The sequence below is a fragment of the Symphalangus syndactylus genome, chromosome 9, assembly GCF_028878055.3.
Source record: "Symphalangus syndactylus isolate Jambi chromosome 9, NHGRI_mSymSyn1-v2.1_pri, whole genome shotgun sequence".
NCBI classification, from domain to species: Eukaryota; Metazoa; Chordata; class Mammalia; order Primates; family Hylobatidae; genus Symphalangus; species Symphalangus syndactylus.
This window is the reverse complement of record NC_072431.2, coordinates 58,883,167-58,900,516: the sequence shown is the minus strand read 5'-3', so window position 1 is coordinate 58,900,516 and position 17,350 is coordinate 58,883,167. Positions and strand designations below refer to the sequence as shown.

At 47.5% G+C, this 17,350-nt stretch overlaps 1 protein-coding gene across 11 annotated transcripts in view; it reads right to left on the bottom strand.

Annotated features, from left to right (window-relative positions):
- Positions 1 to 17,350, bottom strand: part of AGFG2 (ArfGAP with FG repeats 2) — a 26,797-nt gene extending 9,447 nt beyond the window's left edge. For 4 of the 11 annotated variants that reach the window (XM_063609498.1, XM_055292596.2, XM_055292599.2 and 1 more), the window contains exons 1-6: positions 16,925 to 17,318; positions 7,290 to 7,383; positions 5,699 to 5,814; positions 2,713 to 2,866; positions 1,957 to 2,122; positions 513 to 638 (exon numbers count right to left, since the gene is read on the bottom strand). In XM_063609498.1, coding sequence (XP_063465568.1) covers positions 513 to 638; positions 1,957 to 2,122; positions 2,713 to 2,866; positions 5,699 to 5,814; positions 7,290 to 7,383; positions 16,925 to 17,145 — 877 coding nt within the window. In that variant the 5' untranslated portion in view covers positions 17,146 to 17,318. Of the gene's footprint in view, positions 1 to 512; positions 639 to 1,956; positions 2,123 to 2,712; positions 2,867 to 5,698; positions 5,815 to 7,289; positions 7,384 to 12,723; positions 13,158 to 16,924 lie in introns of those variants that run through there. The other 7 variants (XM_063609497.1, XM_055292598.2, XM_063609496.1 and 4 more) reach the window with 4 other exon arrangements.

Here is a 17,350-nt window from a genome sequence, read left to right as displayed (position 1 = left end):
ACTCCTGGGCTCAAGCGATCCTCCCACCTCGGCCTACCAAAGTGTTAGGATTACAGGCGTGAGCCATTGTGGCTGGCAGCAACATAGTTTACAGGCCTTTGGTCTTAGAGGGATGGATGAGGACTTCTGGAGACTACCTTGACCCTTGACCCTTTGGGACAGTGTACTATGCAGACAAGAGCACCTTAGAGAAAAAGTCACGTCCATTTTCAATTTTTCTAGGACTCAGGTCTTCCATACTTCCTAGTGAAAAGTTTCCTAGTGTATAACCCACACAGCTCCTGCTGCAATCTTAGTCATTTTCCTTTCATGAAAAAGCAGAACAGTAGAGCCCCCTTTCCCTGACAAGAATGTGTCAGAGACGCTCATCCCCTCCTGGAGCTGCTTCTCTTTGTGCTTTGCTGCTTTGTGCAGTTCTTTAGGATAGTGAGGATATGAATGAAAGGTGATTTATGGACATGAACAAATGGACACGGTTGGAAGAGAAAGGAAGCCAGTGGGGCAGAGTTTACCTGCAGGAGTTGGCTGGGCCTGGAACGGGGCTTGACCAGCTGGAGGGGGGCTTCCAAACACAGAAGAGCTGGGGCCACTGCTAAAGGCATCAAAGTTGGCAAAGCCTCCGTGGGAAGGTGTCTGGCCTGTAGGTGGAAGAAACATAAAGGTTATATAGAAAATTGTCGGGTGTGGTAGCTCACGCCTGTAATTCCAGCACTTTGGGAGGCCGAGGCGGGCAGATCACTTGAGGTCAGAAGTTCAAGACCACCCTGGCCAACATGGTGAAACCTGTCTCCACTAAAAATATAAAAATTAGCTGGGCGTGGTGGTACATGCCTATAATCCCAGCTACCTCGGAGGCTGAGGCATGAGAATTGCTTAAATCTGGGAGGTGGAGGTTGCAGTGAGCCGAGATTGTGCCACTCTACTCTAGCCTGGGTGACAGAATGAGACTCTGACTCAGAAAAAAAAAAACAGAAAAAAGAAAATGTATATGCCTATCCATGTAATATAGCTACTAATTCTAAAGGCCAAAGGCCACTCTTATGGGACATCTGCCTTTCCACAGGGTTCTCTTCAGAGGGAAATGGGTGGGGCCTGGAGCCAAGAGCCAGACCCACACAGGGGGACAGGGGCACCCAGGGCCTCCAGGTTCACTCCCTGCCCTCTTCTGTCCTTACTCCATGAGGCATTAACATTTTTGTCAGGGCCTAGTTTGGAGCATGAAAATTTTTTTTCATGGAGGAAGGAGCTTGAATTTTTTTTTTTTTTTTTTTTTTTTGAGATGGAGTCTCACTCTGTCACCTAGGCTGGAGTCCAGTGGCGCGACTGTGGTTCACTGCAACCTCCACCTCCTAGGTTCAAGCAATTCTCCTGCCTCAGCCTCCCGAGTAGCTGGGACTACAGGCACGTGCCACCACACTTGGCTAATTTTTTTTTTCTTTTTAGTAGAGACGGGGTTTCACCATGTTGGCCAGGCTAGTCTTGAACTCCTGACCTCAGGTGATCTGCCCGCCTCAGCCTCTCAAATGCTAGGATTACAGGTGTGAGCCACTGTGTCCGGCTTGAAAATTTTTAAAAAGGGAAAACAGATTCTATGCTGCTGAACCCTCTACTGGCTATTGCTGATTTGGGAGAAGAATAATCTTTGGTGAAATGGAACACATGATAATCCCCCTCCTCTCATTTTAACAGAGACAGAAAATAATAAAAAAAGGCTATTTCCAGTATTCTAAAAGGAAGTGCTAGGAGCCCTCAACTGTAATGTTTTAGGATCAAACTCCCAAACATAATCCTGGCTGTACTTATTTGACCCCAATCCTCCCAGCGTCACTGCTTCAGAGTGACCTTCACATTTGTTTGCATGAGAAGATCTAGAGCCATGGTCACCTCCAGGGACTGGATCTCTCATGTTGTAAGTATATATGCTGTAGGGAGGGTCCCATCCCAAAACCCACTTACCCCCAAAGGCAGGGAATGCAGCAAAAGCTGGTGCCATCTGGGGTGCAGCAAAGGGGTCTCCACCGATGTCAGCCAGCAGGTCAGTACTGGCTTTTTTGACAGAGGAGTGGGGAGGTGGCTGAGTGCTCCGGGCCTGGGATGTCCGAGCGTGAGACTGGCTGACGGGCTTGGAGGAGAAGGAATGCATGCAGCCCTTAGAATCCCAGACATGCCCCAGGCCCTCCTCTGGCTCCCCAGGTTGCCCTCAGATAGGCAGGTAGAGAGAGAAGACAGTGAGTAACTGCCTTCAACCTAGAAGTTTCCTGGGCAGGAGCTGTGTTAGCCCCTCACAGCTCATATCATCCTCATCTTCTCAGTACATCTGCTCCAAGAACCACACATTTTACAGAACATGAGCCCAGGTAACCCTGAGATATACAGGAATATTGCCCGACACTGCCCCCGGGGCTGTTACTCCTCAACTTTCCCAGGTATTGGACACCATGTTCCAGCCCCTTCTGTGTTTCTTTGATGGAATGCTCAGGTTTGGAGCAGATATTCTGACTTTCCTAAATACCACTTCCTGTTAGGTTCTGACTTCCAAAAGATATGAGGTCCAGAAGTGACAAATACAAGATACAGGTTAACAGCAGAGCCGAGACCCAACTCACAGCTCCTGCACTGTTGTATGCTAAGTCCAGGGAATCTGATTCAGGAAACTGACACTCCTGTCTCCCAAATCTCAACAGAAACATGATGAGCAGATCTGAGAGTTACCTGGCTCGAGGTGGAGGCAGCAACTGAGAGAGATGGTGCAGGATCACCCAGAAGTGTCCGAAGGGGCTTCCCTTCTGGGATGGAGCCCTGCACAGGGGTGGAGGCACTGCCTTTGGTATAAGTGGGCCCCTTGACTTGGTCTGGGGGGACATACCTTTGAGAAAGAATAATTAGGCTGTAAAGAGAGGGATAAAACTTTGGACCATACTCAGCTTAGGTGTTTGGGAAGACACAGGTTACAGGAGTCAAAATCTATGCTCATTTTTCTCTACTAATTCCCTTTTTTGAAGGGAACTGAGCAACTTAGCAAAGTTCTGCCTATCTTGAGCATCCCCTTGAACATCTTTTGGTTTTTCTGAGACAGGGTCTCGCTCTGTCGCCCAGGCTGGAGTGCAGTGGGGCAATGTTGGCTCAACACAGCCTTAACCACCCAGGCTTAAGTGATTCTCCTGCCTCCGCCTCCCAAGTAGCTGGGACCACAAATAAGTACATGCTACCATGCCTGGCTAATTTTTTAATTATTTGTAGAGATGAGGTCTCGCTATGTTGCCCAGGCAGGTGTCAACCTCTTGGCCTCAGGTGATCTTCCTGCCTTAGCCTCCAAAGTTCTGGGATTACAGGCGTGAGCCACCGCACCTGGCAAAGGTCCCCCTCTTTTATTTCCTGGGTGTTTCTTCAAACTCCTTCTTCTCAGCTCCATTGAAAAGCTGCCTGCCGCCTCATCCTCTAGGTGCTCACAATCCACACTTCTATCCTGCCAGCTCCTACTGGGACAATTCCTTTCCACTACAGTGTATGTGGCCCCTACTCTGTAAGTGTCATCTTAATCCTGAGGACATCCCTAGGAGGGACTCCACAGTGTGGTCTTATCCACATCAAACTCTTTGTTCTCTGCATTCTCTTCTCTACCTCACAGTTACCTCCCAACATGTACACACCCCAGAGATCCCACAAGAAGTGATACCAGGGGAGAGGAAAGGTAAGGGAGAATGGAGATGCTGTTTCCTTCATCAGGAAGACAAAATATAATTGTCCCATGGTATCCTCAGGGAACTGGTTCCAGGATCCCCCTGACAATTCCATAATCAGAGGACGGGATGCTCAAGTCTCTTATATAATATGGTGAAGTATTTGCATATCAAATATGTACATCCTCTAATATACTTTAAATCATCTCTAGGTTACTTATAGTACCTAATACAATGTAAATGCCATGCAATAGTTGCTATATTCTATTGCTTTTTATTTGTATTATTATTATTTTTCTGAGACGGAGTCTCACTCTGTCACCCAGGCTGGAGTACAGTGGCACGATCTCGGCTCACTGCAGCCACCGCCTCCCGGGTTCAAGCAGTTCTTGCCTCAGCCTTCTGAGTAGCTGGGATTACAGGAGCCCACGACCATGCCTGGCTAATTTTTTGTATTTTTAGTAGAGACGGGGTTTCACCATGTTGGCCAGGCTAGTCGTGAACTCCTGACCCTGTGATCCACCCGCCTCAGTCTCCCAAAGTGCTGGGATTACAGGCATGAGCCACCGCACCTGGCCTTATTTGTATTATTTTTTATTGTTGTATTGTTATTTTTTGTGTTCCCTACTTTTTTTTTTTTTGAGACAGAGTCTCTCTCTTTGCCCAGGCTGGAGTGCAGTGGCATGATCTCAGCTCACTGCAACCTCCGCCTCCCGGGTTCAAGCGATTTTCCTGCCTCAGCCTCCAGAGTACCTGGGATTACAGGTGTCCACCACCACACCCAGCTAATTTTTTTTGTATTTTTAGTAGGGACGGGGTTTCACCATGTTGGCCAGGCTGGTCTCGAACTCCTGACCTCAAGTGGTCTGCCCACCTCAGCCTCCCAAAGTGCTGGGATTACAGGCGTGAGCCACCTTGCCTGGCCTGTTTTCCCAAATATTTTTGATGTGAGGTTGATTGGATCCATGGTTGCAGAATCTACAGATACAGAGGGCTGACTGTACATATAAATCATGAAACAAGGCCGGGCACGGTGGCTCACACCTGTAATCCCAGCACTTTGGGAGGCCAAGGCAGGCAGGTCACTTGAGCCCAGGAGTTTCAGACCAGCCTGGGCGACATGGTGAAACCCCATTTCTACAAAAAAATATAAAAATTAAGGCCGGGCGCGGTGGCTCACGCCTGTAATCCCAGCATTTTGGAAGGCCAAGACGGGTGGATCACGAGGTCAGGAGATCGAGACCATCCTGGCTAACACGGTGAAACCCTGTCTCTACTAAAAATACAAAAAATTAGCCGGGCGTGGTGGCAGGTGCCTGTAGTCCCAGCTACTCGGGAGGCTGAGGCAGGAGAATGGCGTGAACCCGGGAGGTGGAGCTTGCAGTGAGCCGAGATCACGCCACTGCATTCCAGCCTGGGCGACAGAGCGAGACTCTGTCTCAAGAAAAAAAAAAAAAAAAAAAAAAAAAATATATATATATATATATATATATATATATAAATTAGCCAGGCACGGTGGCACACACCTGTAGTCCCAGTTACTGGGGAGGATGAGGTAGGAGGATCACCTGAGCTCCAAGAAGCTGAGACTGCAGTAAGCTGTGACTATGGCACTGCACTCTAGCCTGGGCAACAGAGTGAGACCTTTTCTCAAAAAAAAAAAAAAATCATGAAATGATGGGTTAAAGGAATAAAACTATAGGATGTGTGCTTCCAGCCATCTCTCCCCATACACAAGATCAGCTGAGCTATAAAAATGAACACTCACAGGCCTACCTCCCGACTCCAATCAGTGTACTATCTCTCCAAAAGAGAGGACATAAAATCTGCATGGTTAGTGACTGAGAACAAGTTGTCCTTTCATGTAGATTTATTTCAGTCGTAACTGAATGTGAGTGGAACAGAATCAACCCAAGTCTAGTCTTTGTGAGAAGGCCAAATTCAACTCTAGAAACTGGACTCTCAGATGAAGAATGTCTTGAACACGTTTCCATAGCAACCTCTTTCCTACTCCTTACCATCTCTTCTTCTCATATTTTTCCTGGAGAAACTCCTTCACTTTCTGAGGATCCCTGGAATCTGGTACTAAAGATGTCCGAGCATCAAATAGACCCAGCCAAATCTTCCGGCAAACCTAAAAGAATGAAGGTGTCAGAGGAGTGGGAGCAGAAAGCAGGAAATACAAAAGATACCACTTCCTTTTTTTTTTGAGACAGAGTCGCGCTCTGTCGCTGGGTTGGAGTGCAGTGGTACGATCTCAGCTCACTGCAACCTCTACCTCGGGGGTTCAAGTGATTCTCCTGCCTCAGTCTCCCAAGTAGCTGAGACTATAGGCGTGTGCCACCATGCCCAGATAATTTTTGTATTTTTAGTAGAGACCAGGTTTCACCATGTTGGCCAGGATGGTCTCGATCTCTTGACCTCGTGATCTGCCCACCTCAGCTACCCAAAGTGCTGGGATTATAGGCATGAGCCACCACACCCAGCCACCACTTCCTATTTATTCATCAGTGAATATATATTGGCTGGGTGTGGTGGCTCACACCTGTAATCTCAGCACTTTGAAAGGCTGAGGTGGGTGGATCACTTGAGTATGGGAGTTCAAGAGCAGTCTGGGCAACACAGCGAAACCCACTCTCTAAAAAAAATGCAAAAATTAGTGGACCGTGGTGGCACGTGCCTATAGTTCCAGCTACTTGGGAGGCTGAGGTGGGAGGATCGTTTGAGCCCAGGAGGTTGAGGTTGCAGTGAGCTGAGATTGTGCCATTACACTCCAGCCTGGGTGACAGAGCAAGACCTTGTCTCCGATAAATAAATAAATAAATAAATAAATAAATAAATAAATAAATAAATATTGAGCATGGACACAGTGCTAGGATCTGGGTCTACCTACAAACCCGACATGATTCCTGTCCTCGCAGAGTTTATAATCCCATGGGGCAGTCATATCTTAGATAAATAAAACTAAAGTTATAATCACATTTTGTGACATGTATTGAAAAAGGAAAATAGAGGGCCATGAGAATTATGGAGAATTAACTTTTGATGAGGGTAGGGTCCAAGACAATTTTCAGAGCTCTGGCTTCCAGGACACCTCCAGAGGCCCTTGAGGACACCCTCTAAGTAAACCAATCACCCATAAGCTGGGGTACTGCTAATGCCAAGGATAGCAACTTCTGATCAGCAGATTTAACTAGGGAAGGGGTTTTAGTCACTTTCAAGTAAAAGATATGCACTTAAATCCAGGTTGTCAAGGCTTAAGGCAGCAGAGCTGGCTCCAGGAGAGCTTCCTCAGAGGGGGTGGCCCAGTCAACTCTGAATGCTCGTGCTCTGGAGCTCTGGTCATTCTACCCCTCCATTGCTCAGGTGCCACATCCTACAAAGATATTGCTACTTCCCCTGACTCCTGAAAAAGGGGCCTAGACAAACCACAATTTGTATAACAGAATAAAGATTCTGTAAATATACCTAAGGAAAGAAATCATACATATGAAAAAATTAAGAGAAACTCAACCAAAAATAAAACCATAAGGTTTCCCTACAATCTTGAGGCAAAGCCCCACCTGCAGATAGGGCGACCTTCTCACCACTCCATCGGTGGCAGCTCACCTCATTTCCACGGGATTGCAGGAATACTACTTCAGGCTCAGTGAAAGTTGTCATGGAGATTGACTTGACACGATGAGGGGGGTTCAGCCCTCTCCTACGGGAGAGAAACAGGAAGAAAGAGAAGTATAATGCAGTTAGCACGGCAGGCTGTTCATGGGAGGAGGAGGAGGGAGAAAGGGTGAAAGAATAGCATATAAACTAAGCTCAGATAGAACCCCCCCATCTGAAGCTACTTCCTAATTCCAGGAAAGAAGGGAAATATTTGGAATATTTTGGAGACATTACAAGTCTCCAAAGAGAGGCCAGGCACAGTGACTCACACCTGTAATCCCAGCACTTTAGAAGGCCGAGGTAGGCAGCTCACTTGAGGCCAGGAGTTTGACACCAGCCTGGCCAATATGGTGAAAAGCCATCTCTACTAAAAATACAAAAATTAGCCGGGCGTGGTAGTGCACGCCTGTAATCCCAGCTACTCAGGAGGCTGAGGCACGAGAATCGCTTGAATCTGGGAGGCAGAGGCTACAGTGAGCTGAAATCACCCCACTGCACTCCAGCCTGGGCGACAGCAAGACTCTGTCCCCACTCCCACCACCCACTTCCAACCCAAAAAAAAAGAAGTCTCCAAAGAGACAGGGAAGAGAGAGTCAGGAACATCCTGTGATCCCAGTAGTTCTGGAGAGGAAAGGTAGAGCCTGCCCATCCAGAAGCCTCCTCTAGCCTGGCTCAGATCTCAATAGTTTCAGTGTTCAGCCTGTAGGCCAAGGGGGTACTTCTGGGAACTCAGACGCATGACCACTTCCCATTTCCTACTTTATCATTGTTTTAAACCTGCAGCCCATCCCCAAGATCCCAGGGCCCACAAAAACACAAATCCTTCAAGCATGAGGGAAGTGAAAAATGAAGGCCCAGTACTATTCTTGGTAACACGAACAAAAACAGGATTTGGTGACAAAAAACAGTCTCTAGCCCAGCTGGCCCTCCTTGTGTCTACAAAGAAGGGTGGAGTGGTGGTGGGATGGAGAGGGTCCCTCTCTTTCAGGAAGCCATCTCTAGGAAAAGAAATATTTGATTTTCTTATTTCCATATCTCTCAATAAAGCAGGAAGAAGTCAAGTTCAACCATGAGCTATGAGGCTGGCATGGGCGAGGAATATGTATCCTATGGCAGTGCTTTTGTGCCTCCTCTGTATGTTCTGTTAACTCCCTGGGAATCCAGTTCTGCCTCCAAGAACCCTGTGGAGATTACAAGAGAAGAGAAGGCTTCCTTGTCCCCACTCAACTGGTCTCAGGAGTGTTCTAATACAGGAAACTTGGGGCTAAGCCAGGGAGGGCTTCATAGGTTCCCCTGTCCTTGCACCTTAAGTTTTATCCTGGTCTAGGTCTACTACCCTTATTGGATTAAAACAAAACTGCCCAAACCAAAACAAGCTAGACCCTGGGACAGGAGGGAAGCAGTCTCAGCAGATGAGGCCTCTTCAGACTTTTACTCTCATGGGAAAAAAAATGGCCAAATCGAGTTGTTCAAATAAAAATCCAGAATAGGGTCCTCGCTGACATCCTCAGGAAGCACAAAGGGGGGAAAAGAGACAAAAATATTTAACAGATGAAAATCCTGAAAATTCACAAAGAAGGTGGGGAAAACATACATTCATACTAACAGGTGCACACACAGAATCCAAGTGCTCCCGCCAAGTCTGGGAGAACAGCAGCGAGGTGTAAGCAAAAGCAGCGGTGGTGGGGGTGGGGGTGGGGGGGTGGCAGGGAGTGGGCGGACTCAGTACAGAGTGAACAGTAAAGGGCGGCTACCCTGCAGATGATAAATTACTCATGAGATTTTAACAAAGGACAGGACACTGGAGGCACCAGTTGACGCTGTTTACAGCAATTCTGCTGCTAGACCTTTAGGTATAAAGGGTCTCAAAAATGCTCTTATAAAAGACAAGCAATATCAAAGAGGACTGATGCCCCCAAGGAAAGATAAGCTCAGGGAAAAACAAAAGCAAGGCTTTGTTACTACATATCAAACAATAGCTCTTAAGCTTGATCTGCCCTGAAGACTGTTTTCCGATCACATTTCAGAGATAGTCCGTTCTCTCTCCTAAGGCCTCCCTTGCTAATGGCTTGGTTTGGTTTTGCTTTTAATTCTAGAAAATACTCTTTCTCACCTTAACCACTAGGTCCTTCCCCTTCAGAATGTCAGGGCTTTCTGAAGTCTAGCCAGACCTCACTGTCCCTGTGATCTCAAAGGTCTTCTCCTTCACCTCCTACAAACAAAATTTACTTTGCCAAAACACAAGGCATTATGGGAGGCACTGTGGGGGATACAAAAATTATAGGACGGAGTTATCTTATCACCAGGAGCTCACAAGAAGAACCCAGGAAGCCTAGATAAAGGTACTTCTCACTGCAGTAGGGTGCTATTCAGTCAGGCACTGATGGATCAGGGAGAACGTGACTCCAGGATGCAGCAGTTGCGGAAGGAAGAGAAACAGTCATGGGGAAGGTAAAACGTATTATGTTTACACTAGAAAAACAGATTCTAAACCTATCACAAAAAGGTCATTGACATTTCCTGAATGGATAACCAGGAACTGTTAGCGAACTGTAAACAGGGAGGTGTGCTTCCTTGTTAGGGGGAGGAGGCAGGACTCAACCCAGGCATCAATCAAAATGGGATGCTTAGAACAGAACTTATGGTTGAGCCTGAACTAAAAGAGTTTATTTTTGGTGGGGGTGGCAGGGAGGGGGGGCGGCAGACGTGATAGGATGATGGGAAGGCAGAGAAAATAAGAAATGATTTAGGTGCTTTGGGCCAAATGAATCTGATGGAACAGGATGTTTCCATAGCACAGTACAAAAAGCATTGCTCTGACCTTGATGTCTGTAGACTGGATTTTGTACAACCAGAGCCACAGTCTGGGGGCAGGGAGAATTCTCTACAAGGCAACACTGCAGCCTAGGAAGGGGGCCTAGTTACATGGCCTATGAGTCAGAGTTTTTCTTTATGAATCACAGAGAGGCCACTGCTGGCCAAAAGAAGCAATTTAGAAATGAGAGCCCCCTTCCTCGTGGTAGCTAAAATCATGTGGCCTAGGTGTGCTGCATTTCACTGGGTACATACCAGGGTCATGCAGCGGACCAGATGTGAGTCACTGGCCTGGAATTAAACAGGCCCAGCTCTCCCGCTTGCACCCAGCTCCCCAACATAACTCTCAGGTTCCTCGCAAAAGAGGTCATCACAGCAAATTCATTCTGGTATTTCTAACCAGGAAGTGCTGGGGAGGAACAGAGATCAATTTATTTTCTCAGAATAGAGTAAGTTTTTCCAATTGAAAGTACATTATTACTAGGACTCAAGCCTCCAGCCAGTCAGGTTGTCTTTATCCACTTCAGTTTCTTTTTCACAGGGCACCTAAAGGGCATTTGAAGTATTCTGAATTATTTGGCAGCTGAAGCCACTTGTATGTGTAGCTGCTAGCATCTGCCCAGTCCTCTCTCTTTCCCTCCCTCCTGTCTCCCCTCTGATTCCATTAGGCATAGTACTATTTCCACAAATACCACACCTTTTGTTTTTCTGTGATCATCACCCTCATGCTGACCCATATTTTTGCTTCTATCTTGCTTCATAAAAGCATAAGACCTGCTCAGCTGCTCAGATAAGAAAGTTCTGCCAGGTCAACAATGGAAAAAAACCAGTTCCACCCAGCACCCAAGTTCTTTTTCATTTGTGCCAAATTTGGACTTGGGAAATCCTTGCCTTTGAACATTTGTGTTCAGATTCATACACTCCAGATCGTGTTTCTTTGCTCTGGGATTTCACTCCTCTGCTTCTGAACAGGGTACAACTAAACCAGTTTAGCTCTTATCTTGGATGCAAACATCACCATGAAGAGTCCCTGTTAGGAACTTTCGATAGTCCCTAAGAGGAGGCTCTCCTATTACCCTGCTCCAGGGTCAATTTCACTAATTTTAGGAAACCTCTTCCTGATCTAAATTCTGCTTCAACCCATTTCCTTTGTTCCTCCTCAGCAGCAATGATAAACAGCTGTCCTGTTGATTAGAGCCAGGTAGACTCCTGATAGCATCCAGACGCCCTTCCCTTTAGGCTCAACCTCAATCCTTTTTACATGTCTTCCCCTGCCCTCACCTCTCTCACCACCCGCCTCCCCGCCCCCCCGCCCCCCACGTCAAGCTTTTTCTCATCCCTTTAGTAATTTATTACTTCCTTAGGGGCTTTTCAAGTGGTTCATGCACCCCTTATGAAACAGCACCTACATCTGTAATTTAGTGATACTCTGTCCACCTCTGCCCAGCAGAGGTCAACATGAAAGGTGACAGAGGAGGGGATGGAGGGATGGGACTAAAACAGGGGCAAGGTACATGTGTACCTCTCCAACCCAGACAGATGGAAAAGTACTGAATTATTGAAGAACTTACTGTACCTTTCCTCCCATGGAGATTAAAATGCTTCAACTAAGAACCACCAGCAAGCCCGACAGGGAAAGTAAGGAACAAGGAGGGCAGGAACTTCTCACAAATAAAGAGCTGTCAAGTAGCATTCTTGACACCCAGCCCAGAGCTCTGCCCACTTTAATTCTGACTCCTGTGATCACAGTAAAGTTGGGCAGAAATAGAAGAGATAAGTGTCTATTACAAACGCCTGAAAAATGATGGATTGAACATGGACCCAAACAGCCACATCAAGGAAACATGTCATACTTTGCTGAAAAAATTGGGTGTCAAAGTTAGTGTCCATCCTTATGTCAATGAGATCTCAGGCCTCAACGTCCATTTTCTTTCTGAGGAACAGTGGTTCATCCACAGAAGCATTCCGGCAAACCAGAACAAGAAAGAACATTTAAAGCACTGCTTTGCAAATAGATGCTTTTTAGCAGCAATTTTTACCCCGTCTTAAGATTCAAATGACAGATTCATCCTCCAAGAATTAGAAATGTAACTAAACAAACAAGCATATGTGTATGTTGGGGAAATTAAACAGATCCACATCTAGGTTAAGGAAATTAGGTACTGGAAGAAAACCAAATGAATAAAACTAGGTCAGGTGTGGGACCTACAATTGTGGCAGTATGTATGTAAATTTAGGAACAGCAGAAACTAGCAGCCTTTCTCTCAAGCCCTCACACCAACGCTGTAGGTTTTTGCTACAGCTGAGAAAATATTTCTCATTAAAAAAGAGAATACAAGAATGAGTTCATACATGCAGGGATGCAGGCAGAGTCATACCCACCCACCAATATTAAAATGTGTGTTTTTCTTCAGATCTTAGGGAATTCAACTTTGGCTGGAACCATCAACTTTGCTACATCAGCCAATCCAACCAGCTGGGAATTCTAGTAATTTTGCTCACTGCCCCCAGACGACCCTATCCCCTTATGAAGAAGACGTATTTGTAACCCACTGAACAGAAAACTGGCCTTTAAAATAATGTTGTCCTGCTGTCTTCTTTCTCTGCCTACGGTGCTAAGTGTGGTATTTCAATTTCTTCCTTCCATATCATCTTCATTTTAACAAAGAATATTTCTTCTCGAGGCCAGGCACAATGGCTCACGCCTGTAATCCCAGCACTTTGGGAGGCCAAGGCAGGTGGATCACCTGAGGTCAGGAGTTTGAGACCAGCCTGGCCAACATGGTGAAACCCTGTCTCTACTAAAAATACAAAAATTAGCTGGGCGTGGTGGTGTGCATCTGTAATCCCAGCTACCTGGGGAGGCTGAGGCAGGAGAATCGCTTGAAACCAGGAGGTGAGGCTGGGCGCGGTGGCTCACGCTTGTAATCCCAGCACTTTGGGAGGCCGAGGCGGGCGGATCACGAGGTCAGGAGATCGAGACCACAGTGAAACCCCATCTCTACTAAAAATACAAAAATTAGCCGGGCGTGGTGGCGGGCGCCTGTAGTCCCAGCTACTCAGAGAGGCTGAGGCAGGAGAATGGCGTGAACCCAGGAGGCGGAGCTTGCAGTGAGCCGAGATCGCGCCACTGCACTCCAGCCTGGGCGACAGAGCGAGACTCCGTCTCAAAAAAAAAAAAGAAACCAGGAGGTGGAGGTTGCAGTGAGCCAAGATCGGACCACTGCACTCCAGCCTGGGCGACAGAGCGAGACTCTGTCTCAAAAAAAAAAAATTAATAATTTCTTCTCTTCGCATCATACCTGTTTGGTATCACTCTAACCCACAGAGCTTCATTTTACTTCATACCTTTTAGCAATACAGAACGATTTCTTTATAGTCCATGGCTTCCACTAAGATGTCAGCTCCGTGAAAATGGGAACTTATCACTACTGTATCTCCAGTACCTAAAACAGTGTCTGGTGCTTGATAGGCACTGAATAAGTTCGTGTTGACTGACCAAATGAATGAATGTGCAGGCTGTCAGCCGACCACAATTTTCACTTCCCACCAACACCAAACCCTAATCTACAGGTAATCAATCATGTGGATTTAAGATGCTAATTGGTCTCCGTGCCACCATGGAGCCATGCCTCCTGAAATAAGCATCCTCTGCCTCACATTCTGCCTTACAGCCCACCTGCCAGCTCCCACTCCTTCCCACAGCACACCGAAGGGGCACAGGTAATACTGTGTTAAGACCCCTTTACAAGGATTATATGCCTTGCCCTTGTCATGATAATTATAGGGAAACTCCAGCTTTCTTGCAGAGTTTCTCCTGAAATTTCTCTTCTTAGACTCTCAACATGCCTTTAATTCAGCTTCATTTACTGGCCTAACCTCTTGATCTTTCATTTCACTCTCATTTCCTACTAACAAAGGGTTGGTCTAGCTTCTCATTTCCCAAATGCCAAAATATGCTCTCTAAATCCGCCGCCGTGAGGATCACTCCCTGATTTACTCTCATAATGCTTTACCAAAAAGCTAAGCAAGCTGGGTGCCGTGGCTCACGCCTGTAATCCCAGCACTTTGGGAGGCTGAGGTGGGCGGATCACTTGAGATCAGGAGTTCGAGACCAGCCTGGCCAACATGGCGAAACCCCGTCTCTACTAAAAATACAAACATTAGCCAGATGTGGTGGCACATGCCTGTAGTCCCAGCTACTCAGGAGGCTGAGGCAAGAGAATTGCTTAAACCTAGGAGGCAGGGGTTGCAGTGAGCCGAGATCGCGCCATTGCACTCCAGCCCAAGCAACAGAGTGAGACTCCATCTCAAAAATAAATAAATAAATAAAAAGGAAAAACGAAACCAGGTTTTTAACGTGTCCCAGATAGCTTTCTTTGTGTCCTGATTGAGGGGTATTATAAAGGAAATGTTATCTGTGGGACACTTTAACAAAGATCTACAAAATAATGATAACAATGTCAGCACTTCCCAGTTACTCAATTTTATCCATCAGTTTCATCCTTCTGCTTCTCATAGCAGGGTCTTCAGGAATCAGCTCTTTCTCTTTCTACTTTACCCTATACATACTCCTTTTTTTTGAGACAGAGTCTCGCTCTGTCACCCAGGCTGGAGAGTGCAGTGGTGCGATCTCGGCTCACTGCAACCTCCACCTCTTGGGTTCAAGCGATTCTCTTGCCTCAGCCTCCTGAGTAGCTGGGATTACAGGCACCTGCCACCATGCCTGGCTAATTTTTGTATTTTTAGTAGAGACGAGACTTCGCCATGTTGGCCAGGCTGGTCTCCAAACTCCTGACCTCAAGTGATCTGCTCACCTTGGCCTCCTATACATACTGAGCCACTGAGCCCGACCCCTATACATACTCCTAAACGTTGCTCAATCTCTCCCCAGAGTTCTTCACCCACTGTCGAGTCTCTATCCTCTTGCTTCATTTCAGTCCATCTCAGTTTACGACACATTACTCTTTGGGTTCTCAATCATTATCCCAAGAGCCACGATGGCTTTTACTTAGACCAAAGTCGAGTTCATCCTTACAACCCACAAGTGAGGTTGATCAGAACCCAGAGAGAAGTTTAGCAAAGGAGGTTAAAACAAAGTAAATAATTCCAAACTGTATCTTGGGAAAACTAAATCCTCATTGCTGGTCTGCCATGATCATCACTAATATCAAACAACAAATGTTGGAAACAGCAACGCCCATATGGCATTGGATAAGTTACGAAACCTCTCTTTGCTTCTGTTTTCCCATCTATCTTGCAAGAACAATAGTGCTCGCTCCCTGGCTCCTAAAGGTATCAAGACAGGGAAAGCTTTTTTTTTTTTTTTTTTGAGATGGTGTCTTGCTCTGTTGCCAGGCTGAAGTGCAGTAGCATAATCTTGGCTCACTGCAACCTCTGCCTCCCGGGTTCAAGTGATTCTCCTGCCTCAGCCTCCCAAGTAGCTGTGAGTACAGGTGCGCGCCACCACACCCAGCTAATTTTTGTATTTTTAGTACAGATGGGGTTTCACCATGTTGGCCAGGATGGTCTCGATCTCTTGACCTCATTATCTGCCTGCCTCGGCCTCCCAAAGTGCTAGATTACAGGCGTGAGCCACAGCACCCGGCTGGAAAGCATTTTTTAAAAAGCAAAACAAAAACAACAGTGCCTTAAAATAAGACTAAAAAATTGTCAAAATAAATCCCTTGACGAGCTTATTAAAAAACAGAGATCCAGGCCTGATATCAGATGTTAATCATGCATCTAACCAAACAATATCTTAATTTGGGGGTAGGAGGAGTGCAGAGGGGAGTGGAGGGGGGTTTACTATATAACCAGAAATCTAGGCTAGAACTGTGGCTGTAAATTCACTCTGGCATGACCGAACAGTACCAATGCCAAGAGTAGCACTCAGATGATGCACCAAAGCCCCCCCCAAAATCTAGAGTTTCCTGGATGCTACCACCAGGATCCAGTCATGGCAACAGGGAGCTTAAAGGTGTAAATGATTAACCTTCAGGATGGCACACCTAGATGTGCAAACGTTTGAAAAAGCTAAGCTCTCTACCAAGGTAACCCATTGGCTCTCATCTCTTAGATTTCATAAGAGTTTTACCCTCTGGGTAACATTTCAAAGCCCTGCTAAGATTAGTATCTACACCTGAACTCTGGACCATGGCTCCCTTCCAGCCACTATCTCTAGGCTGTCAATCGGGGTTAATTCGCTTTTTTAAAAAATCCTGTACTCTAATCATAGGAATTTCAACCAAGTTTCAGCTGGCTTCTGCATCTCACACTCCAGCAGGGACACAAGCCCGAAGGAAGAAAGGTGCTTGTCCATCTCCAGGCCGGCTTTCTCCACCTTTTTCCTTTTTGCTTTCCACCTGCATGAAGTTCCCTCTAAAGGTGCATGTCATTTTCTGGCCCTTTAATTCCCGACACCCCATCCCACTCCGAGTTCCCTTCCATCCTCCGCACTTTCTCCCTCCCCACATGCAGTTTGCCTCGACCCCCTCGGGGAGTTTCTCGGTCCCTCTCCGGGCGTCCTTCTGCATCCGCACCCTTCTCTCCGCAGCGCGACTCCGGCCTTGCTTCCTCTCCCCTGCCCTTTCCCCTCCCCACCACACCGCTGCAGCAGACGACCCCGTCCCCACAGCCGGCGCGTTCCTGACCTTCCCGCCGCCCCTCACCTAAGCCCCCTTCCCTCGCGTCCCGGAGCCCCGGCCTCCCCACCCCGCCGCCGGGGTCCCCCCCACGCCGACCTCGGCCACTTCCTCTCGGTCACTCACAGGAGGCCGGAGCAGGTGGTGCACACGAAGCTGCCCACGGTGATATCCACGTAGGTGACCCCGCGCTGGGCGCACTCGAAGCAGTGGCGGTTCCCGGCCTGGCTGCAGCCACCCAGCTCCCGCACCCGACGGCACCACACCTCCGAGGCCGCCTCCGCCTCCGCCTTGCCCCCGCTGACTCCGCCGCCCGGGCCCGGGCCCTTCTTCGCTGCCATCACCATCGCTGCCCACTCCCTCCCCGCTAGTCAGCAATCACCCCTTCAACCACTGCCGCCTTCCCGCCTCCTCAGCCGCCTCTGCACGCCCGGCTCCCCTGACAGAAGCTCGGGAGCAGGCGGTATCCGCAGGAGACTTCGCCGCCCCCCACCCTCCTTGCCTGTCCTGCACGCTGATTGGCTAAGTTTCTCCCACCTCCTTACTCCGATT